Source organism: Mytilus trossulus, chromosome 7 (genome assembly GCF_036588685.1).
Source record: "Mytilus trossulus isolate FHL-02 chromosome 7, PNRI_Mtr1.1.1.hap1, whole genome shotgun sequence".
Classification (NCBI taxonomy): domain Eukaryota; kingdom Metazoa; phylum Mollusca; class Bivalvia; order Mytilida; family Mytilidae; genus Mytilus; species Mytilus trossulus.
Genome location: NC_086379.1, coordinates 27997038 through 28013321, shown reverse-complemented (window position 1 = coordinate 28013321; position 16284 = coordinate 27997038). Strand labels below are relative to the sequence as shown.

The window sequence follows — 16284 nt, the reverse complement described above, 5'->3', positions numbered from 1 at the left end:
TCCTGCCTTTTCACTATCAAAGATCCATTAAAAAAAAATTCGAATTCTGAATTATCAACACCTTTGGGTGTAATTGCAATGGTCAAACACATATGGTGCCGCAGCTTTTTTGATAGAAAAATGGCATTTTTTAAGGGTACTCAACGGTTTCGGAATTTTCGAAATAGTATGAATGAAGAACACCCCATGCTTAATTTGGCACAGAAAATCTTGCTAGTCTTAGAGAGTTTTCTCTAAATTTCTCGCTATTTCTACACCAATGGCCAACACTCATTTCTCACTATTTCAATTTTAATTTCTAATTACCAAGGCAGCAGAAAATAAATTTACTTCTACCTATTATCTTGGATGTAAAATCTAGGTGGTGCCAGCGATCTATATTTACTTCCTTTTAACCTCCTGATTGTCATATCATATTTCAGACATTGCAAAATTAAGTAATTGAATATTTTTTTTAGTATCATATTTGCATTTCAGTTCTCATATTTAATTGAGATAGTCTTCAATTGTCATGTAATTGAGAGTTCATTCAGTTATGTTAGCTGTTTAATCAAAATGATATTTTAATTATTTGCATCTATGTATAAGATTATATATGCATTTATTATAATTATATTGAAGTTTTAATAACTTTTATAACATTTCACCAAAATTAAAACTAATTATTATGAAATTATACAAAATAAAGAAAAATTATTGACCTGAAAAGTAGTGTACTTCAGCTATATATATAAACTAACCATAAAAGCATCAAAATATATATGACATGCATAAATGTTGATGTCATTGTAAAATCAAAGTCTGGGGACACTATGTGTTTACTAGTAATCAAAATGTTAAAAAGAAATACTGCATATTGGAAAATAAAATAATAAGGATTTGATTTACAAATTCTCATGGATTAGTAGGTATTCTATGCAAAAGATATCAGAACTATTTTTTTTGTGTTTATTTGTCTAATTACTCCCTAAAAAATCTCTTAAAACCAGATCATGATGGACCATTAGATTTAACTTTCAATTTACTGTTTGATAAAAATCCATAAAATGCTTTGTCAACTATTTTTAGTCACTCAGTGCTTCCGTCAAATTGACTATATTGTTAAATATTTTGAGCTGATTTTATTTAGGTTTATTTTGCATTAATGTTATAAGTTTTCGTAAAAAGTAAAAAAAAAATAGACTACCAGTAATACAAGTTCATGCTTTTGAGCTTAGATTTAACAAATACTCTTGACTTCTTTCTGTAAAATTCCCAGTTTCTGCACATATGTTTGTTAAGATTGTCTATGTTGACAATTTATTATAAGTTGCCATATGAATTGTTTTTGTATGTGTGTTCAGATTTGTTATGGAAACTGCTGTTGATTTTAATCAGTTGATTGAAGTATTTAAACTGTTAATCAGGATGCAATAAAACTGGTGTAAATCTCATTTATACATTGTTTTGAAAAATATTAAATAAAATTATAGTAAAATATCTTTTGTGTTTAATATTTTATTATTACATTGTTGTGGAATTGTTTACTTTCTAAATTGAATTTGACATTTGTTTTCCACTTAAATCTTAACTAACTAGGATTGTCAGTTTTGCTATCAAAGTTCTGGGCAATTCAGACTCCTCCACCAATTAAATCTGATCACAACGAAAAAGCCAATAGTTATCAAAGTGGATTTAAACACCAATCAATCATTCAATAGACAACTTTAGAGTTCGATGCATTTCCGTCAAAAACTCTGGTTTTTAGTGAACGTCATTTGTGCGTTTAGGGGCGTCATCACTTCCATTCCAATGTTGAGCGAGTGGTTGGAAAACTATAATTCTATATTGTACGAATTATTCGGCAAATTGAATTCTCAAAATTTACAATCAACACTGTTGTCATTAGGGAAGTACCTACAGAGCAACCATTATTTCTAGTTTATCCTGCACAATGACAATCACTAAGACAATTGATGAATGTAAATAGTGCAGGGATACAGGCGACCCCCTCTATCTGGTAAATGATGTCATAAAGGCGTGCAGAATTGATGAGTTTTTGCCGGTGACGAATGAACTCGAAAGTGGTCTATAAATTCCTCACTAAAGTTCTAAAGATAAATGAAACAAGGTGATGAGGTTTGATTGATTACAAGATCATTTTCCACCAAAGTTCAAATGAAGTGCAGGTCTGCTTTCTGTCCTATTGCACCTCATCTGTTTGAAACTTGTCTCATGGGCTACGGTTGACCTTTTGGCATGAATGTACATAGTGCCAGATATGTATGTATAAATTTATAATTTATCTAGTTCACCATTAACAATTCCTGTTTAAAAATTTAATATCACAGCTGACAAATTCATACAAAGATATATATAACAAACATAAAATAACAGCCATTACAAAGGCAAATGAATTGAAATCTGTCACTATACTGTCTATCTGTAGCACTATACGGTCTATTTGTAGCACCATATAATCATCTTTGGCATTTGTTCTAAATTTAATACTGTTATGAATTAAATACTATCATAATCTGCTTCCCTTGAATTTCTTAAAAGCACCAAATTCATAAAATGTTCTTCTTTCTTGACTAGATGGAACATTTTCTAATTTGTAAATACATTCATACAATGTTTCATACATAGATATCCAGCGTCTATCATCATCGGCACCACTTCGGGATGAAGCATCAAGATAGTTTGTTGCATAACAGAATCCTGTTTTATATCTTGTATCGGCAAGCCCCATCTGTCCTCCATATCCTCCATGACCAAAAATGTACATTAGCTAAAATAAAATAAATGTTCAAGTTCACCTATCAAACTTAAACAAATTACCAAGTAATTAAATTTTATAATTATATTGGTTGCAATGAATTAACGTGATTTCCAAGTGAAATTAAAAACGACTACATTCAACAATGGAGGCAGACAAAGCATGTGATACAAGCTTTTATAAGTACATGTAAGGATTAAAATTGAGAATAGAAATGGGGAATGTGTCAAAGAGAGACAAAAATTTGATCAGCAAAAAACAAGCTGATGGCAACCAATGTCTTCAACACAGCAAGACAAGACTGCACCCAGAGGCAAGTTTTACCAGTTTAACTAGTTATGTGAAAATGGATGTCATATACATTTGATAAAATCTAAAATCATTTATAATAATAAATACTTACTGGTTTACCAGTTTCTGCAATAGGAAACACCATGGGCCCATAACTCCACATACCATCCATACTGAAAGCTAAATCTACACCTCCTGAAGAAATTTGTTGGAATTTGTTTATAGAATCCTCCGAGAGGAGTTGCTTCCCCTGATATACTCCACCATTGGCTAGAATGCTATGTAGTTTTGCAATCGCAGCAGAAGTACCATGTCCACATATAGAACCTACTGGTAGTTTCTTTATATCTGGATCATTCATTGTCCTCACCTAAAACGTGAGAGGATCTTTGATAAAAAAAGTTTGCCTCATCTGGGATTATTTTGCTGCTATTTATCAATGCACAATATAGTTAGATGAATTGACCTAACATTTACGATAATTTTAATTTTCACTAAAATTAAGCTTCTCCTTATATGATATGCTGAGGATTTGTTTAAATTTGTTGTCCTAATTTTGGTGGATTTTCAGGGTTTAGATGAAAAAACAAAGTTGAATGTTTAACAGAGTATAAACTTCCCAAAGGTTTGTATGCAAAAAGTATTTCTTCAAACCACCAAAATTAGTACCAATGACAATAAGCAAAAATCCACAAATACATTCTGAGTGCAATAAATTAGGGGTTATATATCTTTGACATATTACTGGATGTCCATTCTTTTTAACCAACCAGATTTTACTTACACTTTTGAAGTCAGTAGGGCTCTGAGATGTTAGTTTCAGTATATCTGGATCTCCCTTGAAGTTATGTATATATGAAGCAGCATCTAACATCTTCCATATTATTATCCTTGGAGTCCTGTAATGGAGCTCTTCTGGTAGTCCTATGTAAAACTCTATATCTGTGGGAAAGAAATATAGCTCATAGATGGAACTGTATTCATAAACAATTATTCATTAAAGCAATAATCAAATTTTATTGCAGTGCAAAATACTGAAGTGGATTCATTTTGGTTGGTACATACACTACAGAGAGATAACTCTGTGAAAATCAGCTGAACATTTTAATCACTTTCTATTTTAAAAGCAATATTAAGATTCTCAGTATTCAAATTAGTGTTTTTCAAACTGCTATACATGTATATTGAATGATTTTTTTATAATGTTTGTGGTTAAAGATTTTCTAAATTTTTATATCTCTGTCAAAGGGTCAAGTTTAAATTTTTGTCAAAATTTAATAAAAATCAATTGAGCCAAATTAATCTTTAAGCGAGGTGTTCGGTACAACCTTAAAAGAATAAAAGAAACCTGTCTAGTGTTGATCCAATGTATAAGAAATGCTACTGTCTCCTTGTTATAAAATTCCTTGTTTACAATATTGTGAATATTTACTTCATTGTATTTTTTTAATCGAAGAATTTCTTGGACACCTGTGATTTCAAAAATAATAGTTGAAGATGTTCTTGAAAGGTACAATAATTTATCCTGACAGATCAATTGTCACTGTCTTTAAATGCTTTTTTTAAGAGAATTTTGTGTTTGTCTTGATGTTATAAAGACTATCTATATCTGATGAATTCATACACAACCTAGTTTAATTGAAGATTGTTGTAGTGCTGTTACTTGTACATTTCTTAAGAAACAAAGAGTGATGTTTGTTCAACCAAAATGTTTTGCTCGATTGTTTTCTCATTTATGTTTCTAAATGTTCTATGAGATTTAATATGATTCTTTAAGCAACAACATAGTGATAATTCATCTATCATAATAGAAAAGATTTATCTTACCAAATGGTTTTGCTATTTCATCATGAAAGTACTGAGATAAAGATCTTCTTTGTGGGTCAGCATGTCTAACTATCTGATCAAGGTAGAGGGCAAAGGTTACAGGATGGTATCCATGATTTGTTCCTGGCTTCCATAATGGTTTCTGATTGGCTAAGATATGACCTAATTTGACTGGATCTGTCAGTATTAATGACATTGGAAACTTTTCATTGGTTGCTGACAAACCTGCCTGTGAAGAAAATAGCAATGTTTAATTCAAAAGGCAAACGTCAAGGGGATATTTGCTACTGTACTTTCAAAACAGTTTATTCTAAGGCCGCGCATTGAAGTTGTCGGTGCCATATAGTTTTACCCTTGTCCTAAATTCTGAAACTCCGTCATTCAGCAACAAACCACTATACAGAGTTTTTTCTAAACGCCTTCAGATATTGAGCTGATTTTTGGTATGTGAGTTAACCATAATGAGTTACAGATCAAGTTTAAGTTTCGTTTCGCTCCACTAATTTTTGCCAAAATTACAGGCTTTAGACTTGTAGAAATTGTTAAAAATCACAGTTATATGAAGTTTTTTTCTAAACACCTTCATATATTGAGATGATTTTTGGTATGTGAGTTAACCATGATGGGTTACTGGTCAAGTTTAAGTTTCGTTCCACTCCACTATTTTTTGCAGAAATTAAGGGCTTTGGATTTTGATAGATTATTACATTCACAGTTGTACTGATAATTTTTTTCTATACGGCTCCAGATTTTGAGCTGATTTTTTTATATGTGGGACTACCATCATGTTTGTGTCCACATGTGTTTATATTGAAATTTCAGATTTTTCAACTTTTTGGGACGGGGCCATTCGTGTCGCTTTGACAAATCTAGTTTATTGTGTATACTATCCTACAAGCTCTTCCTAATCTTTCAATTTGGCTATAAAATTCAACTTATAAATTGGAGGGTATATTAATTGCATACAAATATCCAATTATTTTGTTTCATCAATGCAGCTGGTGTTTGCAACTATTTGTCAAGTTTTTATACGACTTCAAATTTCTTTGGTTCGTATAATGCTATGATGTCATTGTCTGTGTCGTCCTCTGAAGACACATTTGGTTTCCTGACAATCCAAATTAAAACATGTATCAAGCTTGATTATCGTGTTCATTTTTGTCCCATCTGTTCAGGGTTGGACCTCTGTGAGCATATCTAGCTCAGAAAAGCAGTTTTAAAATTTTAAAAGTATAATGTTTGAAATGATACCTTATCAAATCCTTGTCAGATCAGCCTGGTAAGTTCAAGTAATAATTGTTTAGCTTAATGTAACATATAATTTATAGGTATTGATGCCCTAGATGTTTTTTTACCATTGAAAGAATTTTTTTTGTCGGGTTATTCCTTTCATTTAGTTAACATGCAGATAAAATAACTGTATAACCAAGAATCGGCCAGCATCCTATTAGACATATTTCTACCAGTATTTATAAGTTATTTCCTGTTTTAATCATATTAATGTAAAAAAAATAGTTGTAGACAGCTACTATCTTTGTATTTCTGTACTGTTCTATGTATTTAATGATAACATACGTTTAAGAGGGCTACAAAATCTTATTTCAAATACCAAATAGCTTCTTTCTACAAATAAGTATAAGTGCATTACTACTACTGCCTTCTTTTTTATTAGCTCACCTTTGTTACATGACCTTGGCTTCCAGAGATAAATAAATCTACCAAATCAGTTTATCTGAGGATAAAATTGCAATGCAAAATACTATTTGGGACATCTTCAGATATACATTCTTTTCTAGTGAATAAGATAATAATACTGAAAAGCATCGAGGTGTTGTTAATTGAGACAATGGCTTCTTCCTCAAATCAGATGGGACAAAGTCCTCTTTGCACATTTTGTAAAGAGGAAAAAATAACTGAGTGGATATGTTCGGACTGTGTCAAATCCTTATGCTATGAATGTAAAAGAGATCATTTATGGGATTTAAAAAAGAAAGATCATAAAATTGTCAGAGCTATTTCGTTGGAAAGTAGCACTAAGCCAGTGCTTAAAAACATCTTTTGTGAGGATCACACTGACACTTACTGTACAAACTATTGTATAGAATGCAAAAGCCTGGTTTGTCCTGAATGTGTGTCTATACTTTCTATTCATAAGGGACATACTTTTAAAACTATTAATAGAATTCATGAGGAAACTCTTGAAGAGCTTGATTTATTAGAAAATACCATCAAGCAAACATTACTTGCGTCTGTTACTCAAAAATTGAAATCATTGAAGGATTGGTATAACCTTCATGAGACGAAGTTTGAAGAAGAAAAGGAGAAAATTTTAAAACATGCTGATGATTTGAGGAAGTGGGTAACAGATTACTCAGATAAACTGGTGGATGAGCTGACACAAACTTTTGCAAGGAATGCTAATTTTATCTGTCAAGAAAAATTTAAACTGGAACCACTTCAGAGGGAATTGAACGAAAAAATTAAAACTATTAACCAATCCAAAGTTAAAGATGATATCAAACAGATCCGAAATGATATCAGAAATGTGTCTAAAAATGTTAAGTGCTTTGACATACCACTATTCAAACCAAATGAAACTAAACAATTTACTAGAGCAAAAGTATCAAAAGAAAGCTTACCAGTAATAAGTATTTTTGGATCACTACGAAATTATGATGGAACAGAATATGTAGAATGTGAAATAACAAAGTCATACGATTTAACATCTTTAATGAATACACTTGAAAACCCACATAATCAAGTGTATTATAATCCATTAGTAACCATAGCAAGTGATGGGACTATATTTGTGGCAAATAGAGAGCATCTTCTAGAAATGAAATTAGATAGATGCCCTAGGATAATAGATTATAAAGGCAAAATTGCTGACATGCTATTTTTAGAGACAAATGATCTTTTCTTTGCAGTTGATAATATACAATACTAGTTAAGAATGAACAGGATGAGATCAGAACACTTTTTAAAGTAAAAGGCAAAAAATAGTTCAAGCTCTTTGTGGAAAAAGAGGTGGAAATATAATGATTCTGTATTTAAAAAACTCTGCATGGTTTTTAATGAATTTTGCAAAGACATGTTATATAGAAGTAATATCTGGAGATGGGGTGCTAGTGAACACTATAACTTGTGAATACCAATTTTTCCACCATGAAGAAGCTTTTAAATTTAAAATGACAGAGATTATTAATAAGAATATTTGTATTCTTTCTTTGTCAGAAAAGAGGGTTGTAGCTTTTAGTGAAGATGTGAAGTTCAGGTGGAGGAAATTATTCACTCAGCCTTTTGATGTAGAGTCCACACCTTTAGGTCATATTGTTGTATTGAGTGAAAATGGCAAATTTGTTATTCTTAATTCTGATGGGAAAGTTTTGAAAAATATTTGCCTTATAGAAAAGCATTATTCAAGGAGGTACCAAACTTTTTGCATTAAAAATGATAGAGAACTTGCTATTTTTAGTAGGGAGAAACTGCATATACTGTGGATTCATTTATTTTCGTGGGTACCAATTTTCGTGGTTTGAGGAAAACTTACATATTCGTGGATATTTAATTTCGTGGTTTTGACAAAATCTACACTCATTCCTTAACAAAATTTGTATTTTGTTGAACATTTGAATTCGTGGTTCTTCTGTACCCACGAAATCCACGAAAATTGGTATCCAACGAATATTAATGAATCCACAGTAGTTCAGTTTTCTTTTTTCATATGACAAACATGAATTCTTGTATACTTATAATTTTCGTTCAGCTTTATGTTTTGGAGATAAGTATGACATCAATTTTCACTGATCTAGTATACATTTGTATATGCCTGTTTACAGGACGTATTATGGTATACCATTGTCCATCTGTCAGTCCTTCCATCGTCAATATTTCGAACAATAACTCAAAAATGCTTGAACCAATTGCCATGATGCTTTGGTGAAATGTTTTTATCTATTGATGTGAGCTCCATTTTTTTTCAATAAATATTAGAATTGAAGTTTTTGAGTTTAGGATTTTATTTCATTAAGAAAGGGTGATTTTCCAGTTTTTTGGACAATAACTCAAAAACACTTTCATCAATTTGCAAGAAACTTTGGTGAATTGTTTATATCTATTGACATGATCCCTTTCGGTTCTTATAAATTTAGCTTTGACATTTCTGACTTTTTAAAAATTTTCCAAGGGATTAATATTTTTTTCTCACAATTTTTCAAATTTCAAATTTTTGAAATGTTTCAAAAAGAAATCTTTAATTGCACAGTATTGCACAATAGATTTGTAAGATCTTTGACCACATTTATTTCGTGTCAAAAACATATATTATGTTAAAAATTTGATCACAATCCAAATTCAGATAGTATCAAGCTTGAGTATTGTATGGACCTCTGCAGTCGTATCAGACTGTGCTCAACAAAGCATTTTATTGTTAATTTCCAAAATATTTTATGAGTAAATCAGGCAAAAAATTATTTTAACACTTAAATCATTTATTGCATGTCTATATTGTTCTCTTTTTTTTAACACTTGGATTTTGCAAAATAACTACTGTAGAAACATTAAATTCCGTGGGGATAAAATTTCATGGTTTTGTCTCTATAAAGGATTTCATTGGGATTTAATTTCGGGGTTCCAGTAAATGGGGAGTGATATTATATGTAGGTTAAATTTTTATGAGGGTTTTAATTTCATGGGTGTATTCTCTCGACAAAATAAACGAAATTCAATCCTCCACAAAAATTTCTGCTTTAACGGTACTGTAAATTCAGAAATTATTGCGTGCATTTATTATTGCGAGTTTGTCATTTTAGACTTAAATGCGATTTTAATTATAATGATTTTGAGAAAAATCCTGTTTAATTCATATCAATGATTTCAAAATGCGAGTTTAAATTATTGCATTTACAAGTCTGTCGCATTTTTCGCAATAATCAAAACCACGCAATAATTTCTGAATTTACAGTATAATAAAACTACACATAATACTTTTAAAATTCTTACTCGATTAGAAAGGTACATTTCTAGAGTCACATCTTCCTTTCCATTGTTAGCAAATTCTGGCCAGTATTGACATACTCTTTCTTTAAAACTTAATAATCCTCTACAAAAGACAAATTAGATATATGATAATATTAAGTGTGTGTATTTGTAGCATGGGGGGAGATTCAGAAGGGTTACTTGTCAGTTAAATATAAAAGGCCTTTTAATAAACTTCAAATATACATAAATTACAATAACCTTTGTATGAATATTTATCAAGTGATTCTCTCTCTCAGCCCCACATCTATATCCCTCACAAAGCCCTCTCTCACATGATGTACATACACAAGTTAATAAACTTATTACAATTTAAGGAGGCTCGCGGGTATAAGATTTTCCGAAAAAAAAATAAACTTTAATTTTTCATTGCAAATTTTATTTATTTCCTTTAGTAGTTGTTACTCTATCATATGATTCAAAATCATTCCAAAGAAACAAATTGTATTGGCTCCAGCTGACTTTTAAAATGTTGATATCATTGAAAAAGCTCCAAATTATCTCCCTTTGGTGCAAAAATGCCATTTTTTGGCATTAAAATTGAAATATCTTTTTTAACTCATCGGTGACCTATATTTTTTATTGTTGTTTTCGAATAAGCTGTACATAAACAAAATAATTGTAAAATTTAAGCGATTTCTGTAATTTAGTTCTTTTTTAATTTCGATATTACCGATATTTCTCCTATCAGTTCAACAGAAAACCAGATGCTCCGCAGGGCGTAGCTTTATGTACGACTGCACAGGTTGAACCCTGAACGGTTGGGGCAAGTATGGACACAACATTCAAGCTGGATTCAGCTCTAAATTTGGATTGTGATTAATTAGTTGACACAGCATAGGTTTCTGACACAGAATGAATGTGTTCTAATGAACTTATATAAATTTTTTGTTTTCTCTAAGAGTAATTCACTATGCTGTTGAATATTAATCCTCTCAAAAAAATGTTTGAAGAAATTTTCTTTTTATTTATGAAATTTCAAATGAGAAAAATTGAACCCAATTTTTTTAATCACATCCCCCTTTCCCTTTCCAAAACTAATCTCAATTAAAATTTCTAATGGAGTTTGCAACGATAATTACTCATTTAAATACATCATAAAATATTAAGATGTAAAAAAAACTGCTTGTTATCACTGAATGGTAAAGATTATTTTAATTTATCAGTTGGTAGTAAAAAGTGAATATACATTGTATATTGTATATATAACAAAGATTTAAGTTGATTCTGGAAAGAGAAAGATAACTCCAATTAAAAAAAAATCTTGCTATTGCAAAACATTGTGCAATTATATATTTCTTGCTTACTATTCTGGACAAAGAAAGATAACTCTAATTAAAAAAATATTTGCTATTTCACAATATTGTGCAATTAGATATTTCTTGCCATTGCGCAATACTGTGCAATTGAAAAGACTTGCTATTGCACAATACTTAATATAATAATTTAAGATCCTGATTTGGACCAACTTGAAAACTGGGCCCATAATCAAAAATCTAAGTACATGTTTGGATTCAGCATATCAAAGAACCCCAAGAATTCAATTTTTGTTAAAATCAAACTAAGTTTAATTTTGGACCCTTTGGGCTTTAATTTAGACCAATTTGAAAACAGGACCAAAAAAGAAGAATCTACATACACAGTTAGATTTGGCATATCAAAGAACCCATTTATTCAATTTTTGATGAAATCAAACAAAGTTTAATTTTGGACCCCGATTTGGACCAACTTGAAAACTGGGCCAATAATCAAGAATCTAAGTACATTTTTAGATTCAGCATATCAAAGAACCCAACCGATTCATTTTTTGTCAAAATCAAACTAAGTTTAATTTTGGGACCCTTTGGACCTTAATGTAGACCAATATGAAAAGGGGACCAATAGTTAAAAATCTACATACACAGTTAGATTCGGCATATCAAAGAACCCCAATTATTCAATTTTGATGAAATCAAACAAAGTTTAATTTTGGACCCTTTGGGCCCCTTATTCTGTTGGGACCAAAACTCCCAAAATCAATACCAACCTTCCTTTTATGGTCATAAACCTTGTGTTTAAATTTCATAGATTTCTATTTACTAATACTAACGTTATGGTGCGAAAACCAAGAAAAATGCTTATTTGGGTCCCTTTTTGGCCCCTAATTCCTATACTGTTGGGACCTAAACTCCCAAAATCAATACCAACCTTTCTTTTGTGGTCATAATCATTGTGTTAAAATTTTATTGATTTCTATTTCCTTAAACTAAAGTTATTGTGCGAAAACCAAGAATAATGCTTATTTGGGCCCTTTTTTGGCCCCTAATTCCTTAACTGTTTAAACCAAAACTCCAAAAATCAATACCAACCTTCCTTTTGTGGTCATAAACCTTGTGTTAAAATTTCATAGATTTCTATTCACTTTTACTAAAGTTAGAGTGCGAAAACTAAAAGTATTCGGACGACGCCGCCGACGCCGCCGACGCCGCCGACGCAGACGCCGCCGACGCAGACGCCGCCGACGCAGACGACGACGCCAACGTGATAGCAATATAGGACAATTTTTTTTTCAAATTTGCGTTCGTATAAAAAGGACATTAACAAAAATGTATGCTTCTTTCGAAGCCAGATTGTGAGCGTAAATGAACGGTGACCCCATTTTTTATTTCATTTTTCTATTAAGTATAAGGTAAAGTTCGTTTATATAAAAATATAGAGAAATCTTATATTAGATAAAATATTTGATTTAAACCGGCGAGCCCCCTAAATTGTTTCAAAATGTAAACTCTGTTCTTTTTCATATAACCTATCTCATACCTATCTACCATATGTGCTATAACAACAGCTGATGCACTTTTAGTTGTAGAATATACACATGGCATTGTGTCTTCCTTCCATAATCTTTTAGCTTTTTGATCAGCATATCCTCCCCATAGGTTCACCACTAATTCTTGCTTGTAATAAGCTGCAAAGGTCCCTCCAATTTCAGTCTGGGTCTCAAGATTTGATCTAGAAAAATTGAATATTAAAATCACAAATTCAACAAAATGTACTTTACCAATTATGCTTAGAAAGCATCTTATGAAATCAGATGATGTTAAGTAAATTAAACACTAGTATTGAAATCTGGCATAGAAACAGGTAATTTTTATCATAGGGAGCTGTACACATGAGCATTCCATAAAATTCCCTCATTATCAAAATGGCTTATATTTTTTATTCAGATGCTTACTTTATTTGCACAGGCACTTGTCTCAGAATTTTTTTCCATATAAACCTCAATATAACACAACCTTGTGTTATATTATGATATATAGGATTTTTTTCTGAGACAAGTGCCTATGTTTATTTGTCTGAGTAAACCCCCCTTTTCATTCATTCAGACCATACATAGAAATACAGTATACTACTATATTGAGGGGGGATAGGACCTTTATCAGGACTCCGGGATTGGGTGTTTTTAAGCTCGGGATTTCGGGATTGACCCTTTCGGGATCTGGGATTTTTTGGGGGGGATTTTGGGTTTAATTTTATTTAAATTATTGACCTCTGGATTTTGTGTTTTTGAGCCCAGGATTTCGGGATCAGGACCCCTCCTATCCCCCTATTATTTGAACATTGATGTTAGTCTTTTAAGTTTTACCTGAAAACATCTTTTACTTTTTCAAATCCTGGTTTAACAAATCCACCTAAATGAACAGGTTGTCTAGGTTTTGACATCTTTTCCTTCTTTTGTAAAATCTTTAAAATAATTCTCCTTACAACAATCATTCAATCTGTAAAAAAGACTAATGTAAGATAAGTCTAATTCTACATTTTAACCTTTTCTCTTTACTGTTATAAATAGCTGAGATGTTTACATTACAAAATGATCATGCATTAATTTTTTTAACACCGGTTTGACCTAAAACTGTTATGTTTTTAAGGTATAAGAATAAGAAAGTCAATATCCATTTCAATTTCTATGTTTATTTGCAAAATTTTAACATCACAATAATTCTTGCTAATAAATAAACCAATATTTGTCCATTTAAATTATTGGTTTACTAGACGACCTATATAGATGGTCTGCAATATCTGTTTGAAATTTTTTTAAATATGTATAAAGTTAAGGAAAATTTAACTGTTCAGATGTGATTTTACAAAACTTCTGACAACAGAAATTTGTAGTATGAGAGTTTTTGCCTAATAATTTTCAATTTAAACATTTTTTCATTAAAATAAGAAATTAATATTTAATGAACAGGTATAATGATAAACTTACCAGCTGAGTTTGAGGTTAAAATCTGGGACATGTTATCACACTTATGTTGAGATAAGATTTAGGTTTACACAATAATGAATATTAATGTACACACTTCAGTGTGTTGATTTAAAGTAGCTTGTATATCAAGATATCCAAATAATTTTTGCTTATTGTTTTTTAAATGTTTCCTCATAATGAAAATCTTTTCTCTTCCTATATCCTTGATGGATTAAAACATTACTAAGTTATCTCCCATTCTTTGAAATAAAACAGATGGAATTACTTCCCTTTATTAAAAAGGTAGCTTTTATTTTTTACAAGTCTCTCTGCTTCTGATACTTATTAAATCAATAGCACATTTTTCAATTAAATTTCAAAATATCGCATCTTGAACCCAAAACTCTAAATACAAAACAATAGGTAGAAGTGTCTATAAATCATCTTATAAAATTTGTCAAAATATTTACAAAATTCAAAAAAAAGAAGCAATGGTCCTCGTTGTGATCCAAGGCTCTGTGTTGAAGATTGTACTTGACCTATAATGGTTTTTCTTTTACAAATTATGACTTGGATGGAGAGTTGTCTCATTGGCACTCATACCACATCTTCTTATTATTTTTTCCTGTGTCCGGAGGCTGTGGTTCTTTAATCTTACATATTGTGTCGATACAAAATTTCAATCTTCTTAGTGCATTTTGACTGTATTCTCATACCGTCTGTGATTTTTGTTTATCTAAATTGTGGCAGCAAGTTGTATTCATGCAGGAAGCTGACTTGTCTTCCAACTATCTGTTGAACCTTGTCAAGAAAATCAAATCTTTAATGCATTCTAATTAATCAAATAAATTATTGGTTTGTAATTATTAAATCCTGTTTCTACTCCTTGCAAATCACACCAAGTGTCAACTCTCCAACTATTGATGTGGTCAGAACCTCTCAGTATATTTTCAAAAAGTGTAAAAATTTCTTTGAAGAAAACTCTTCTATATTTTTTTTCAAAAATCTAAATGCAATGTACCGGTAAATCCAGCTTATTACAAAAACCAACAATTCAAGACTTTAAATTTAAAACCATTGAAATTTGCCAAGAAAATAATTCACCTTACTTTTTTGGTTTGGAACCTAATGGTACAATTTTAGAGATACATTGACTTATGCTCAACCTATTGTCAGAAAACATAAAAGTCTTAGTTTTTGGCCTATTTTTTTTACCACTAATTCCTTAACAGTTTTGGTCATAACCCACAAAATCAATCCAACCATTTCTTTTGATGTATGGAACCTTATTGTAAAATATCATAGAGATCCATGCATTTATACTCAATTATATCTGGAAACCAAATGTCTTTAGAAGTTATCAAAGTCTATGATGTAGGCGCACTAACATTTTACCACCACAATTTTTTAGGTTGTTAAATCAAAATTTTAAATGCATGCAAAATTATCTGGGTCAACATTAACAATTAATTCTCAATAGGCAGTGATGGTAACGTTTTCCTCCGTTGCTCAGTCCATATTGTTTACTTGAACATGTATGATGGCTCATATCGAAGCTGATACATTTATACATGTCTGGTTAAATTTTCAGGGTGGCAAGTGAGTTTATTTTTTTCGCAATTTGCTGGACCCAGGAAGATGGTGAAAAATGTCACTCTCCTCATGAAATAATCCCAAAATTCTGATCATAAAATTCAATAAAAAAATAAACAGTACGTATTGTTCATTTATGTCCATTTTTAAAATCACAGCATCGACAATTGTATGGCGGACTAATATTTGTTTTAATTATGTCATCTGAGTTCCTCATCTCAAGGTCCATTAGGGATCCTGACCCATTTGAATATACAGTATATTACCTGTATAAATTGAAAGAAGCTAGAAAATATGTTGTCCTGTGTAGATGCCCTTTTTATTGTGTTGTTGGGTTGCTATTTCATAATTGTATACCCAATTCTCCATTTCTTCCTATTCATTAACAGACAAACAAAATATAAGTGTTAAACAACTTTATTATATTCTCTGGTTCAAAAAAAGACCAATAAAAATAAATGTTAATAGTTTAACTTTAATGTATTCATAATGATAAAATAACCATAAATATAATTTTTTTTTGTTTCTTTAAAAACCATCAAAATGAAAAACATTC

At 30.8% G+C, this 16284-nt stretch overlaps 1 protein-coding gene across 1 annotated transcript; it reads right to left on the bottom strand.

The window, feature by feature from the left end:
- Positions 1–2431: 2431 nt before the first annotated feature.
- Positions 2432–14382, bottom strand: LOC134724870 (beta-lactamase domain-containing protein 2-like). The gene is made up of 8 exons (XM_063588179.1): positions 14157–14382; positions 13536–13668; positions 12710–12901; positions 9878–9977; positions 4877–5105; positions 3834–3991; positions 3162–3419; positions 2432–2770 (listed from the first exon to the last, which is right to left on the bottom strand). Exons 2-8 carry the CDS (start codon positions 13661–13663, stop codon positions 2510–2512), a joined length of 1326 nt encoding a protein of 441 aa, XP_063444249.1. The 5' UTR covers positions 13664–13668; positions 14157–14382; the 3' UTR covers positions 2432–2509.
- Positions 14383–16284: the final 1902 nt, after the last annotated feature.

Excerpts from the sequence above, each read along its gene's own strand:
- LOC134724870 (XM_063588179.1), bottom strand. The coding sequence starts at position 13,663 with ATGATTGTTGTAAGGAGAATTATTTTAAAGATTTTACAAAAGAAGGAA. Across the intron at positions 12,902-13,535 it reads AAAGTAAAAGATGTTTTCAG|ATCAAATCTTGAGACCCAGA; the intron begins GTAAAACTTAAA and ends CAATTTTTCTAG. Across the intron at positions 2,771-3,161 it reads TTGCAGAAACTGGTAAACCA|CTAATGTACATTTTTGGTCA; the intron begins GTAAGTATTTAT and ends ATTTTATTTTAG.